The 14,586-nt window shown below is 48.8% G+C and overlaps 1 protein-coding gene across 8 annotated transcripts in view; it reads left to right on the top strand.

Moving 5' to 3' along the window:
* Positions 1-14,586, top strand: part of ARHGAP26 (Rho GTPase activating protein 26) — a 150,209-nt gene that overhangs the window by 111,463 nt on the left and 24,160 nt on the right. For 7 of the 8 annotated variants that reach the window (XM_087753845.1, XM_087753847.1, XM_087753843.1 and 4 more), the window contains exon 20: positions 3,650-3,803. The exons of the other annotated variant lie outside the window; for it this stretch is intronic. In XM_087753845.1, the coding sequence (XP_087609971.1) occupies positions 3,650-3,803 (154 nt within the window). The remainder of the gene's footprint in view (positions 1-3,649; positions 3,804-14,586) is intronic. 8 annotated transcript variants of the gene reach the window in all.

Here is a 14,586-nt window from a genome sequence, read left to right as displayed (position 1 = left end):
GCACTTTAACAATAAGAAGTGGGACAGTGAGTTTTCCATTACTTGAAATCTGTTCATCGAAGTCAAATATCTGTCTAAAATTTTCACTAAAATTCATCGTACAAAGCTGTGTGTAAGTCAAAAATTATAATGTTCGACAGACGAGATCATGCAAGAAAGCAGATTAGATAATTATAGTGATTATTTTGTTGTTAAACATGCACATTTTTGTCCACAACTGACCCAGGAACTGAGTGGATATTGTGAAAGAAGTGTGGTTAACCCAGCAAATACATTATTTTGTTCCTTATCAGTTCTTCATTATAAACAGCATTTTGGCACTTGGCTTGTATTTTGTGATGTAGAGTGCTTTTGTCATCCCTTCTGTGGTCCCTGTGGATAACTCTTATCAAAGTGCTCTACATCAGGTTATCGGCCAGAAGCTGCTGCCCTGCTCTCCAGCAAGGTGTGGCGTTTGCTGGAGGAGAGCCCGGCGAAGCCGGAGGCTTCGGTGAGGCTCTTGCAGCTCTGCTTGACTTACTTTCCATTAAGATTGGCAAGGGTTTGGGTAAGCAGTGAAAACTCAACCTCGCTCCGACATGTTGCTGGTTCTCGAGCTGGAAAAGAGGGAACTGAGACTGGCTGAGCAGTTCAGCAACGGGAGAGTTTGCTGTTTAGTGAAGGGAGGACTGCAAAAAACGTACAAGTCCAGCTCTCCCTTAAGCCCCTCCTTCCCGGAAAGGTAGTTTTGGGGCTCTGGGAGAGAAGTTGCTGGTTTGGTTTATTAACGGTAGCTCTCTCGTTGGCGGGAGCTGGGCCGTGGTGCCAGCAGAAAGGAGATGCAGCCAGGAGCCAGGGCCGGTGGCAGTGGCCAGGGCTGTGCTGCGAGGGGGGTGTCAGTGGTCCGCAACGAGAGCGTGGCTGGCTGTGACCCTTCTCGCACCCGGCTCGGATGGTGGTTTGCAAAGTGGCTCTTCTGCCTTCTGTGCGACAGAGAAGAAACGCTTTAGCTGATGGGCGGTTCTGCTCTTGTAGCTGTAAGACCAAATTAAATCTCACAGCAAAGAATCCTTCACATAAGCTTTTACAAACATGAAGCGAAATACAGTATCAGCCTTTTAAAAAGGAGGAAATAAAAATAAAGCAAGAGTTTCAGATTCTGCCGTTCATCTCCCTTCCTCTTTAGATGAAACACTTCCAGTTTCTTGGCTGATAGGGACTTTAATTCAATATTGGCTGGTAGCTAGCTCTGAGATTAGGCAGAGAATTGACACTGATTTGTTAGGCTTACAGAGCTTATATTCAGACTTCAACTTCGGGCAGAAAATGTTTGGAAATAATAAGACATAGTGTTAGACCACGCTCCAGCGGCTCAGGTCCGCGCTCCCCACAGCGTCTGGTACGGCCGTTCAGCCTGGTGGGGCTCAGCGTGGGCAGTCCCTGGGCTTGGCCACCTTTACACACTACGGAGGTGGCCTGTCACAGCACTGTTCCAAACCTGTACTGGCAGATGCAAAAACAGAGGAGTGATTCGGATTGGCCTTTTGGGGTTTTTAGGTCTGTAGGCAGCTTCATTTCTCTCATCTGCTGGCTCCTGTGTCTGCCTGTCAGTATTTGTGGAGGTCAGTGCTCTGCCTTTCTTCACTTTTTCCTCTTATCTTCTGCCTGGATACTGTTTTTCATCACAAAGTGCTTATGCCTTCGGAGTCCCAGGTGGGCTTTTGCGACCTCGGAGCTTCGTATCAGAGGACCTGCCTCTCTGGGGCAATCACTCTTTATGAGCTTTTCTGACGTGGTTTAGGGACAGCATGGCTTGTCATTTGAGCCACCGTATGGCTCAAAGCTGCCGAGATTGTCTGTACTTTCCTTTTGGCATGTCAGATGGTGGTGAGCTGGAAACCATGGCTGGGCAAAAAATCCTACTCAGTGCATTGGAGGAACAAAGGAAGGGACAGAGAAGTGTATGTGCTGCTTGTTCCCATGGTGGCTTATCAAGATTAATGAAATGCAATTTCAGGAACGTGTTGACATGTATCAACATAATTAACACATCCTTGGTTTTGGCTAATCTCGAAGATAAGCTCAACCTGAGTTAAACCAAGTTTTAGTCTGTCTCGCTGCCACGTGGGCGCTCTGAATTTGACCAAGTACCAGGGAAACGCAGCAGCTCCAGCGAGGGCGTGTGACGAGGAGCGTTAGGCTCTGCTCTTCCCCTGGCATCCACAAACCTTTTGCTGGCGTAGGCTTTTCTCTTTGACGTGGTGGCAAAGAGTTGCCACATGCTCCTCTGCACCTGAGACAGCCCTCCTGCCAAGCTGTTTTACGGAAATGTAGGCGGTTTCTTTCTGCTGTATATTCAGGATTAACTTTTCATATATCCCAGGAGTTCCTCTTCCGCTGTTTTATCCTTCTTTAAATGTGTACAGGATACAGATGAGTATTAGATGTACTTCTAACACAGGCAGAGGTGTACAATTTAAAGGGATTGAGAATAAGGGATTCCCTATTACTATGTGGGTTTTAGTAGTAATTTGATCATATTAGTGTGCATTTGAAAAATAATTTTTGAAAGATTTATTGAAGTAGGACTCATATTTTCCAGCAGGTGCCCATCTTTCAGGAAAGCATCATCACAGAAGTAGCAGTTCTCTGCAATAGGGCTGCTTTCCGTGCCACCAATGATGATAATTGCTTTTTCACAATTACAATTACTGCTTATACGGAAAAGGCATCTTAGGAAAATGAATTAATGTGATTTTAGGTAAATAGGCGTAGAGCTGAGGAGGGAGCCCATGCTGCGGATGTCGGTTTGGGATGCATAATATTTTCACTCCTCACTGCTGAGGACACAAATAAGGGGAAATCTCTTAACACAATATGATCGAGAGAAATGAGAAGCTCTAAGAAATGTCCAGATTGTCAGCAGAGCAGTGCCAGCGTTTCCCCGACACAGTACAGCCGGCACTACAGCGGGAGCGGGCATGAGGCACTATTTCGGGTCGGATATAATCAGAATATGAGTTTCTGACCAACAGCTGCTGTGTATTTCAGAAGAGCTAAGGTGAAATGGAGTGGAGACCCCGTCCCGTTTCTCCTCTGCTGCTTTTGGATTATAGACCTGGCCAGAAAAGATCGATAGTAGTTGATGTCAAGTCCTAGCTGAAGCATTTTTTTTCTGAGATAAACTTTAACTGGGTGATCTGTCCTTTTCTTACTCTAAAATGTTATCCTGCTCAGTCGCGCAAATGCTCAGTCCCTTGGCAGCTGATTTCAGTCACAGAGAAATCCATTCCTGTATGTAGTTCGCATTTTAATTTTTTCAGGTTGTGTGGTACTTTGAATGTCTTTGGGAACATAAAATTTGAATGCCTTGAGAAAAATGAATATTTTCTTACTAAAAATGGTATTCATTTAAAATGTAGCTGTATCTTCAGGGGAAAAGAAAAAAAAGAGTACCTGGTATTTCTTACGGTTGAATGTATAATATCTAGAAAACATGACTGTAAACTCACCGCCTGTCTTCTGGGGTCTGGTAAGATGCTGCCCTGTTTGCATTAGGGCAGGGATTATTACTAGGAACGCTCGATGCCTTTGCAGCAGTATGCTCTTTCGGATGCAATGGCAGCTGTGTCTGATGGCTGATGATTCTTGGTTTTTGACGTTTTTTTAGAGGAGAACAGGAACAGTATCATCAACTCCAGCCTGGAATCCGTCATCTCTTCAAATGTAAACAGCTTCCTCAACTCCAGCAGCGCTCCCCAGCCCAGCCTGAACTCAAGTGATCTTGAACTAGAAGTAATTAAACCCAACAGGCCAAATTCACTGTAAGTACAGGGGTAATTAGTGTTTTATAGGCTCTCCGTCCTTAATCTTTAATCAGGGCTGTTCCTTACTCTGAATCCCAGCAGTTTGTTGAAGAATACAATTTAACATTTTAATTTTTAACGGGCGCCTAGCGTGTGCCCTGCATTTTTAACTCAGTCTAAGTGGTGGAATTAGTTACTGGGTGTTATATCTGCCGGCGAGTTTCAGCTCTGATTATTTTGCACATGTGGAATATTTTTCGAGCAGAACTCCACATTGCTGCTTGAACTGCTCGACCCATCTGGTGATAACTCCAGCAAACACAAAGGACTTTTCTTCTGAGTTAAATTCTATGACTGTTGTCAGTACAGTTGATCTCTGGCCAAATCTGTGCCATTGCTTCTGCTATTGCTTCCTTCATCTGGAAAGTTCAAGGGAAAAAATAGCGACCTTAGCAATGACTCCCTGGGGACGGCCGAGTTATTTATGAAGTCCCCTGAACTTGACACAGCTGAGCCCTCGCGCCGATGGCCGTCTCTGCTGGGGGAATTTCCTTCCTGCTGTGGCTCTGCCGGGCCCGATAGCATTTTCCCACAGAACCTCCCCTCCTTGTGCATGTGAAGATCTGCTTAGATCTTCAAGAGCCATTGCAGTCCTTGCAAGCTGAAGCCAATTTTCCTCCCAGCGCTCCTCGGCACGCCCCTGCCTGTCCCCGCGGATCAGCTGGGAGGAATGCTGCTCCCTCCATGGCATTTTATGGCCTTGCCTATGTGGCGACCTTCTCAATTAAGGGAGACCTTCCTTCCCACCCCTCCGGTCCTCCCACGGGCTCCAGACACTTCCAGTTCCCACTCAACCATAGAAGCCCCCAGTCCCTTGAGAGTAGAAAGTGACATTTTTCCTTTAGCTGCTCTCTTCTGGTTATCAGTGGAAGGATTGCTAAGGACTCAAAATGGATAAGTGCCATGGCAGGTTCTGGTAGAGATTGTGAAACTTGTTGCTGTTGGCTTGGTTGGCAGCAAGGGTTGGGGTTTTGGGGGGCTCTGGGGTGCAGCCCTCGCTGCCAGCGTGTGGAGACGGCTCAGGCCCCTACCTGCAGTGGTTTGCACGGGCAGAAAGGTAAGTACGCAGCAGGCAGCTGGCGCTACTGCCTGCGTGAGCGTGTGTGTCAACAGAGGACAGGCTCTGGCTTTCATCCATCCGCTCTGCCTCTCTCCTCACCATTACTGCCACTAAAACCCTGAGCTGCATGAGTACCAAACCAGCCCAGCCTCTTGCTGACCTCGCCTGGTGTTGGCTCCGGGAACGGGGTTTGTAAGGCTCAGCTCCGTGCCTCGCCTTCTGCTGGGGATTTACCTACTGCGAGAAAGCCACCTGCAAGGAGTCTTGTGGTGGCAGAATAGAGCATCCAAAAGGTAGGATGGCTCTAAATTAAGGTTGCGCATTATGTATGTTATGTACTGAGTAAAGATGCGTAGATATCTCATGTCTGTACTGTCGGTTGAAGCTCTGGAAGTCAGTGACATACCATTCCCCCAACGGGATGTTTTTAGTTTATTTATCCTTCGAGGGGAAAAAAATTATGTGACTTATAATACAGCAGGGTTTCTGAGCCCGAGTCTTGCTGTGACCTCACAGGAACTGTTTGCCAAGTTCGCAGTTTTTCAGATTCCAAGAGTTGCCTCTTCCTAATAATTTCTTTTTTAAAGGAAATCATAAAGAAGTTCAGCAGAATAAATCAGTTAAAGCTATGTGGGGCTTTGGGGAATGGAGGCATCTTGCTGTTACTGAGGAATCAAGTGAGCAGACCGGCAGTGAAACCATTTGCTTGCCACCAGTTAAGGGGCCTTTACAATTCTGTGAAGTGAAATAGTGATTAGCAGGGTAGCACCGGCAGCTCTTATGGCTCTGACAGTGTTTGTGGCATTTGGTGCTTTTCCTGAAATCCAGTACACATGTAGGAATACACAAGTTTTCCGTCAATGTTGAGCTAAAGGTTGAAAAGTGAGTCTCAAGGTAATACCACAATGCAAATATTTTCTTCTCTATAACCTCAAATATTTAAATCAAATACCTTTAATCCAATCTTTCAATGAGAAATGAAGCATCTGACTTAATTTCATTCTTTTTAAACAGTATGTATACATGTCACTTCAGCCCCTCTGTGCCCGCTTACCCATGAGCACAAGTCTGTGCCCATGATTTCGGTGGGTCCGTGGCGTTTTGCTTTCAGTGGTCAGCGCTCTGCGGGGGTGTGGGTTTGCGGGGGTGTGGGTTTGCAGTGGTGAGGATGAGGAGGGTGAGGAGAGCTGCCAGCAGCAGGTCTATCCCCCAGCCCTGCCCCGCGGCTGTTTACAGGCTGCAGACTGGGTCGGGGCAGGGTGTCTGAATGGTGCCAGTATCCCGGCGGCTTTGTCGTTGCTGCTCTGCGGGACTACCCAAATAATATCTGTATAAAGCTGCTTCTGTTTTTTTAACCAGCTGAGTAATATGGGCTTTGCAGGAAGCCTTGGGCAGCTATGCACACTGCAGCTGGTCTGTAGTATCTGTTACTGCCGTGCAAGAGGTTCTGGTGCTCCCCTGTAATTAACAGACCCACAATTAGGGTACACGGCAGCGGGGAAAGTCTCAGGGTGCCTTGCCCTTTGTGCTCCTTCAAATACTGTGCCAAATTCTCTGCCAGTCCTGTGAGACCCATCTTTGAGCTCTGCTTCAGGACTTTGGGTTTTTTCCTGCGTTCTTCACCATTTTCTGTAATTTTTCGGCGGTGGACCAGGGCCATCCTGTTTGAGGACCCATTCAGGAGGGGCTGGCTTTCCTGGCAGCCTGCCCATGAGCCGATCAGCTGCCTGAGCTGGGAGCCAGCACTCGCCAAAATTCAAACCCTGCAGCTGATGAGCTGTAAAATTCCAGGTGTGCGGAGGCCAGGAAGTCCCATTTTCCTCCTTGAAAGAAAAAGGGATTTCTTTCTGAACAAGAAACTCTTTAAGAGAACAAGTACAAAAGAATCCTGGATTCGGTGTTCCTTTTGAGAAAGGGACCTCTGCTTTCCTAACGGGACAACAGCAAAGGTTAGTAAATTAAAAACTCCTCGACCAGAATTTGACCTACTCCTTATTTTCTGCTAAATGCATCACTGAAAAAAATGGACTGTTGGAGATTTCCACGCAGGGGAAATGCCTTCATTAATTAGGGCCTTTCCCTGCTTTATTCTGAGGTTTGGTGCCTTTAGGTGTTGGTGCATCTCTTGCCCTTCGCCTGCGTGGGCAGGGTGGCACGGTGACCCCGGTGTCCTGTCCGGCCTCACCGTCCTGCCAGGCCCCAGTCTCAGCTGAAGCTGTCCTGAGATGGGTGCCCACCTAGGGAGGGCAAAGGGCAGAGCGGGCACACAATGAGCCTTTTGGTGTTAATGTCGCTTTGAAACCTTTGCGTATGTTGTCTCATGGCATCAGTGAGTTGCACATCAGTGGCTTTGTGTCACCTCCTCACATGTGCTATGATTCGGGCAGAGTGTGACCGCTGTGAAGGGGAAAACACATTTTTTTTTGCTGGCCACAAGGTACCAAACTCTGGTCTGGGCTCAGGGAAAGCTGTGACATGGTGTTGCCCCAAAGGGATGTCAGCCTTGGAGCTGCTCTCCAGCCCAGGTGACAGCAGGGATGGCTGAGACCATCAAACCTTTCCATCATTAGTTGCCTCCTCCCCACAGGCTGCAGCTGGATTCAGTGGTTCCACCTTCATCCTCTAAGCCTTGGTAGAGCCCCAGTGGGGTGTCCCCACACGTGATGTTTCACGTTGGGCACGGTGGCTCCGGACTGCATGGGAGCTGTGGCACAGCTACTTGCCCTCTGCAAAAGCGCTTTGGGAAACTGCAGGGAAAGGAGTTGGATCATTTTGAGGTTCTTGCTTCTTATTAAGCTGAAAACTGATGTTCTTGTGGAAACAACTCCTGTTGATCTCAGTGGGAGACTTGCTGGAGTACAAACGTTAAGGACTGCAAGTCTGGGGGATTTCTAATTTTGTTTTGTTTTTTTTTTTTTCTTCTGCTGCAGTGAGCACCAGCGCATTCAAAGGTTGCCTTTAAATGTGCAATGCTAAAAATTGTGAACACTATCTGTGAAATTAGAGATGTTTGTTTGAGCTTTTGTTTACAAAAGCCTCTCAGCTCCTTTCTAAATGCTTATGTGTCCCCCAGGTCTGCTCCATGGGGAGCTGAGCCCGTTCCTAAATCCCCCTCGCGAGTGCGTGCCGCTTCCCCAGCCTCTGGGCGCGATGAGCGTTACGGCAGCGCCCACGGTGGGGCCGAGGTCCGCGCACCTTGGTGCCATTGCCCCGTCCTCCTCCCAAGGGGAACACGGTTGTTCTCAGCCTTGCCTTCCCTCGAGCATGGTCCTCCTTCACCAACCAGGAGGGAAATTGTTTTGCTGGAGGGCAAAGGCTCTTCCTTCCCAGCCACCAATCGGGGTTTTACTATGGGAATGCATTTATTTATTAGGGCTGGTTTTATTTTTATGGAAAAACTGCTCTGGGCGGGAGTTGTACTCGTGAGTCAGCAGGACTGCTGTCCCATGCCAGGAGCTGTCACTGCGGCGGCAGGGCGCGGAGAGACCGGGCTGGCTGCCGGGGCCACCAAAGCCCCAGGGAGGGGGATTTGTTTCTAAATAAGCATTGAGTTTCTTTATCCTGCTGTTGCAGAAAATGTCTTCCTTAGAAAACATGGCAAAACAAGAACCAGAAGTGCTGTGTTTCTAGCATGGATACATACTTCAGCTGAAGCGGGGGAAATTTTCAAACTAAATTGTGTGATTATGAAAAGCAGAAGATTTAAGATTGTGGTTTTTAAAATCCCTTAAAAAAAGCGCCTTGCTATGGTAGCTTTGCAATGCATACCTGGGAAGCCTCCGACGTGGGGTGTATCACTGCGGATTACTGACACCTTGGTTGGTGCCTGCTTTGTATTTTTTGTTCTCTGTTTTATTTATTTATTAGTCTCATCTGTGTGCCCTGTATTACTCAAAGACCTGTGCTGCATGCAGGGCCCCGCTGTGCTGGGTGCATGGGCAGCCGCTCCAAGCGCTTAAATCTGGTGGAGGCCAAATCAGAGGTGGGTGCTGCAAACCGAGGCAGCAGTAGCCAGGCTGTGTTACACAGCCTCATTCGAATCACCTTTTAGTGCTTAAAATAAGCGTAATACCTTAGTCTTAAACTAGCTGTTGGGTATAATACTGGGTGCTTCTGGCTGGCTTCCTACCTGCGACTTGCTGCAGGCTTTTACAGTTGTTTGCAAAGCTGAACAACTCATGTGTTACAGTTTGGAAAATAAACAGCAGTCAAAACTCCGTGGAGGAGGCAGATGGAGTCGCGAGGGTTTCAGTTTCTTCTCTCACAGTAATTTCTTGTTGTGCAGGACTGTTTTGAAGGTGGGGTGGGGCCAGATGATGTTTAGCCGGGTAACTCGATGGGCTGCATTTTTGCATTTCAACTCCACGAAATTGCCAGCCTGCGCTCTTCTAAGTACATACCTGCAAACGACACCCAGAGGGCTTCTGCCTTTTCTTTTTGAAGGGGAGGTGAGCATCAGAAGCGCACAGGAAGGGCTGGGGTGGGTAGCAGCGCACCCAAAATTCACAGCTAGCCCGAGGGATGCTTGCCTGGGTCCCATAGGTGCCCCATTTCAGCAGTAGCCATGCACCCCTCCATCGGCCGGCCTCGGGCAAGTGCCGGGACGACCCGCTCCATCTGCACCATCCTGCTGCTCCCAAGGAGAGCAGTGGCGGGTGGCTGTTGTTGGGAAGACAGGCTGGCTGCTATTTCATGCCCAGCAAACAGGACTAGAATATGAAACACTTGGTTTTTTAACAGTTTTATTTTGTTAAAGTCCTTGGCTACGTCTTTGCAGTAATGTTTCCCAGTGGTGGCTCTGAGCACTTATTTTATCCTCCACTCCCCTTTTAATTTTTTGCTGCCACCGAAGGACTGCTCCACTGCCTCTGACGAAGTGAAGCACAGCCTGACAGGACTTCTGGGATGTTTCTGAACAGTTGCTTCTTACAGGTTTCTAATGCCCTGTTAGAGGCTTGTGGATTTCTGAAGTTATAACACCGTCTGTCTCTGTTGGAAGATTATTTAGCAGCGTTCTCAGAGGCAAAAACTTCCCATTTCTGGTCTGCCTTCATGGCAGGGTGCCCGGGAGAAACCTGGCTGTTTCTGCTCGCCTGACCTTTCCTTCCCAGCTGTGGGCAGAGATGTGCTCAAATCTGTCCTGCAAGTCGCCGTGTGAACAGCGATGGCTCCCCACGGCGTGTTTGCTCGTGCTCTCTGCAGAAGTTTGGCTATTTTTCCCATGCAGCATGACTTTGGTTTAATGCCCCGAGGAAGCACTGTGGGTGCAAGGCGTGCGTGTGCTTGGGTGTCGAGCAGGCAGCCAGGAGCTGGGGAGGCAGCGCCTGGGTCTGGGGTCCGCCGGGCTGGGGTGGGAGTGGGATGAGCGGCGGGAGGCACAGGAGGAGGCTTAACCTGTGCTGAGCAGGCACAGAAAAATGCCTTTTTCTGTGGGGTGGGACTCGAGCGTCAGCTGTGTGAGTGGGTGTCTCTAAAAATAGCAAGGACTGAGCTACTAAATAGCCTGGACCTGGGGCTCTGGCAGGCTCAGCCCTGCCCAGGGCTGACCCAACACGACCCTGCTGGGGCTGCTCTGCTTCTCTAAAGCTCCGAGAAGCTCCCTGACTTTGGAAGGGATCCCCCAAGGTTGGGAGTCCTCACGCACGAGGAAATGCCAGAACTAAAGCTCCCTTACGGCCCCTACGGCCTTAATTTCCCTGCCCTCCTGCCTATGTGATCTCTCCTTTAATGCTTCTCGCTTTCCCTGGGAGAGGCGGAGGGGCCCAGTGCGTGCCCTGCCGTCAGGCAGCCAAAGGGCGAAGCTTCGCCAGGGCTTGTTTCAGCATTTGGAGTACATGGCTTGGCAGTCTTGGTGTCTTTTTAACGTAGGATGGGTTCACGTGCCGGTCCATGTCTGCTCGGTTTTGTGTTGGTGTGATAATTACAGAGCAGCTGCCTTCACAAAGTCAACACCTCTACCGGTTGCCCTCGGAGTTAGCCTTGTAGGTGCAAACCAAGTCAAAAATAAAGAATTCAGGAAAAAAAAAATCACTTGATGAAGGGAATATCATCTGTTACTCCCTCAAAATGAAATATTATCAGGCATTTTTATCCGATTTCTCAACCAGCCTAACAACGCTGCCTGTGTTCGATGGTGTCTCCCCCTCTCCACACTTTTCTGGGCCTGTCTGCGATCCCGGCGGAGTGGCGGAGGCTTTCGAAGTTGGGATTTTCCCCCGGCGATGGGGAAGCAGCGCCTGGCCGGGGGAGGCTGCGCCCAGAGCCGAGGCCCACGGCAGGGACCGATGGCAGTGCCCATTGCAGCCACGGGGCAGGCCGAGCCACAGAGACTCTGCCTTTAGGGAAATAATAGCTTTGGGAAGCTTGGATTTAGTCATCATGTGTCTATTTGCATTTTATTTTATTTTCTCATTGACCAAGTATGGCTATTTCTTGCCCTCCATGGGTATGGAAAGAAATGAGGAGCGGATCTAAGGTCTAGTGGTCACGAAAAAAATAACCCAGTTAATCTAAGGAAGAGAGGTTATTCCCATGTGCTTTTGATTTACAGGACCAGAATAAATCTTCATTAGACATCCCAGTTAAAACTTGAACATTTCTCCTTCCCTGCCTGAAAATGAGAGAGATTTCAAGTATTAATATATTTGCAAAACAGCCTCCAGCAGTGGCTTCTTATCGGGCTGAGCTGTCTGGAGGGGAGACATGGGCTGGCGGAGGAGAGGGGTGACGGCACGCTGAAACCGTGGTGCTGGTGGCCATGACGCGCCGTGTGAAGGACCGCACCGTCTCCCCATTGCCCCATCCCTGTGCTCTGCTCTGAAGTCCCTCATGATCCCAAATCCATGTTTAATGGCAGACAAATCAGTGTGGCATCATCAATGTATCAAACAGGATAGGATAGTATTTTTTGGGATAAATAATCTCTTAAAAATGCAAACAGCTTCAGCAATTATCAGCTGTGACACACCTCAGCCAAAGCACGCGAGGAGAGGTAAATAGATCTTTAAATGCTGCTGGTTCCTTGCAGAATTTAAGTCACTTTTTCCACTCTGAAAAATAACTACGTAAACATGACACAGCCTTATTCAGCAGCTCTCTCCCTCTACCCGCGCAGAATGCAGATCTCTGCAGCAAAAATAAAGTGTTTAGTTTTGCTTTTTTTTTTTTTTAAACTTCTGTGGAGTCGTCAGTAGTAGGAGTGATGTGAACTTTACTGTAGGCTGCTTCATTAGTCAAATTACTGTAAAAACAAACCCTTCTTATTTCAGGAGCCATGTTCCTATGCTGACAGCAGCAAGATTAGCCAGGTGTAAAGGGCAGCAGAAGCTGGCGTTGGTTAGGAATTCAGGGGGGAGTTTCTTGGTTTCTGGATGCCGTGTGAAGTTGGCAGTTAGAATAAACTTCTTTTATTTATAGAAAGACCCCCCTGAAGGCACACAGAGAGCGTGTCTGGGGAGTTACTCGCAGGCTGTGAAAGCCCAAGAACTCTTTACAGCCATATTCAGCTTTTATTGTATTCGGCACAGAGAAGCTGTGAGGCAGTGCCATTTTATTCTCCGAGCGGAGCTCGATGAAAGCACGGCAAAGCGGTTATGTGTGCAAGTGCTCCAAGGGGCGCTGCCTCCGGTGGGTGATACGGCAGTCGCCCGGGCAGCCCGACTCTCGGCCAGCTTAACTCATACAGTGGAAGAAACCTGTCCTCAAGAATGGATCTATTTTCCTATAAAAACAGTGCTTTAAAACATCAGTAAACATGTGCAGTCCTGGCAAAGCTGAGCTTTCTCATGGCTGCCGAGTTAACCCACGATTACTGTCAGTGGTGATCTCCATGTCTGTCAGCTGCCATCACAAAATACTGTCATTTCTGCCTTTTTAGTTAAGGTTCTAGAAATGTTCAGCTGCTTTTTAGTTTCATATATTTATTTTACAGATACTTCTGATATATCAAGTGTCTAGTTGGGTAAATAGAGGTGGAGAGGCCAAGGTGGTTTGTCCAAGGGGCAGCACCAGCAACAGCAGTCTTGAGTCTGCCCTCTGTCCTGCCCTGGGATTTACATCCTACAAGTAAATCCCGTCTTTATCACACCGGACTCGGCAGTAAGAGCCGGCATGGCAGCTGCTCAGAAGTGTTCCATTTCAAGCTAGGAAAATGTCCGGTTGCAGCTGAAGTTACTAATTCTGACAGTGGTGTTCGATGAGCCGGCGAGTGAAGTGGAACCAGCCGGTCTTGCAAGGGAGATGCTCGTTAGTTACAGACGCGTCTTTCACACCTTTAAAATGTAAATGAAGATGGTTAATAAGGAACTGTTGCACTCACCAGATAACATCTTGCTGACTTGGCAAAAAGATTTGCCATCCTTGTCAGCTGAATGCTTCTGCTGGGTGTCAGAAGGAGGAAAATGATGTCATCCCGTGTGATGAATAAGGGGGTATGGTGCCAGCAGGCTGCCGAGGCTCTGGTCTGCCCCTCGGGTCGTAGAGCCAGCGGCAGCACAGGAGGGCGTTAGGGTGTCTCTGCCCTCCAGCCCAGCCAGCTGCTGCTCTCATGGCAGCGGGCTGCAGCGGCAAGGCTGCGGCGGTGGGGACGTGTGCTGCCAGCACCAGCGGGATCAGCTCCAGTCTGCCCTCGGCACAGAGCTGTCTGCCTGAACCACATCCCGGTCCAGCGGTTTTGTTTCATCTCAGCTGGTTGCTGCCTGGTTCAGCATGGCCCAGTCCTCATGAGGGCTTTGGGAGCTGGCAAGTTATACATACATCCTCAGTAACATCCATCCTCTTCCCCCTTTTTCCCCCTCTTTCACTACCCATTCCCATCTTCTGCTGGGATTGCACAAATCATTCTGGCATTAACTGCAAGGCGTGGCAGTGCCAGAGTGTGGAAGAGCCTCCGAAGTGCCGGGGAATTTTTGAGCTTCTGTTTCCCTCTGTGCACCAGCATTTCTTGGAGGTCAGGCTTACAGGTCAGAGTATTTCTGAAATAATCCCTTCCCTGTTATCAAATGATGTGAGGTGCAGAACCGATGCGCTTCATGGTTTTCAGCTGTATTTTCCATATATAAGTATATTACCTGTTTCAGAAGGATGAATGAGGTTCAGAAGATAGGAACCCTGCAATGCATTTCAGAGGAAAAAAAATTATCTGTAGATTAACGTAAGACCATACAGAGACCATCAGCTAGAAGATCTGCCCTGCACGTCACCAGGGGAGCTGGTGAAGCCTTGATGCAGTGCTGAAAAGGGGCTGGGGCTTGGGGCGGGCTGGCGGAAGGTCCGGCTGCCCCTCCTGGGGGTGAGCTGGATGGAGCAGGCAGGAGAGAGCAGGCAGCATCAGGCAGGAGAGAGCAGGCAGCATCTGCCTGTCCATCCTCCGTCCAAGAGGGGGTTGTGGTGTGTCAGAAATGAGCCCTTAACCTGCATGACCTCTTCAGTTCCTCTCCCTTTCGCTCACTTGCCTTTGTTTTGCAGAAGCTTTCGTGGCTCTGTTTTATTGCTCGTGTTGTTTATATTCGTGGAGAATAAAGTCAATTAGAGGTGCAGGAGGCACAGGAGCGAGTCCCACCCTCATCCTGCCTTCCTGTCAGCCACTTTGGGAATGCCTCTGAAATGGCATCTCTGGGACTTCTGTTTAAGAAATTTTCTCGTAAATCAAGTACTCCTGTCCCTGAGAAACCTGGATTCTTA

The sequence above is a fragment of the Nipponia nippon genome, unplaced genomic scaffold, assembly GCF_047370975.1.
Source record: "Nipponia nippon isolate SJK-2023a ecotype South Korea unplaced genomic scaffold, ASM4737097v1 scaffold_17, whole genome shotgun sequence".
In the NCBI taxonomy this organism is placed as follows: Eukaryota; Metazoa; Chordata; class Aves; order Pelecaniformes; family Threskiornithidae; genus Nipponia; species Nipponia nippon.
This window is presented reverse-complemented; position numbering and strand designations above follow the sequence as displayed.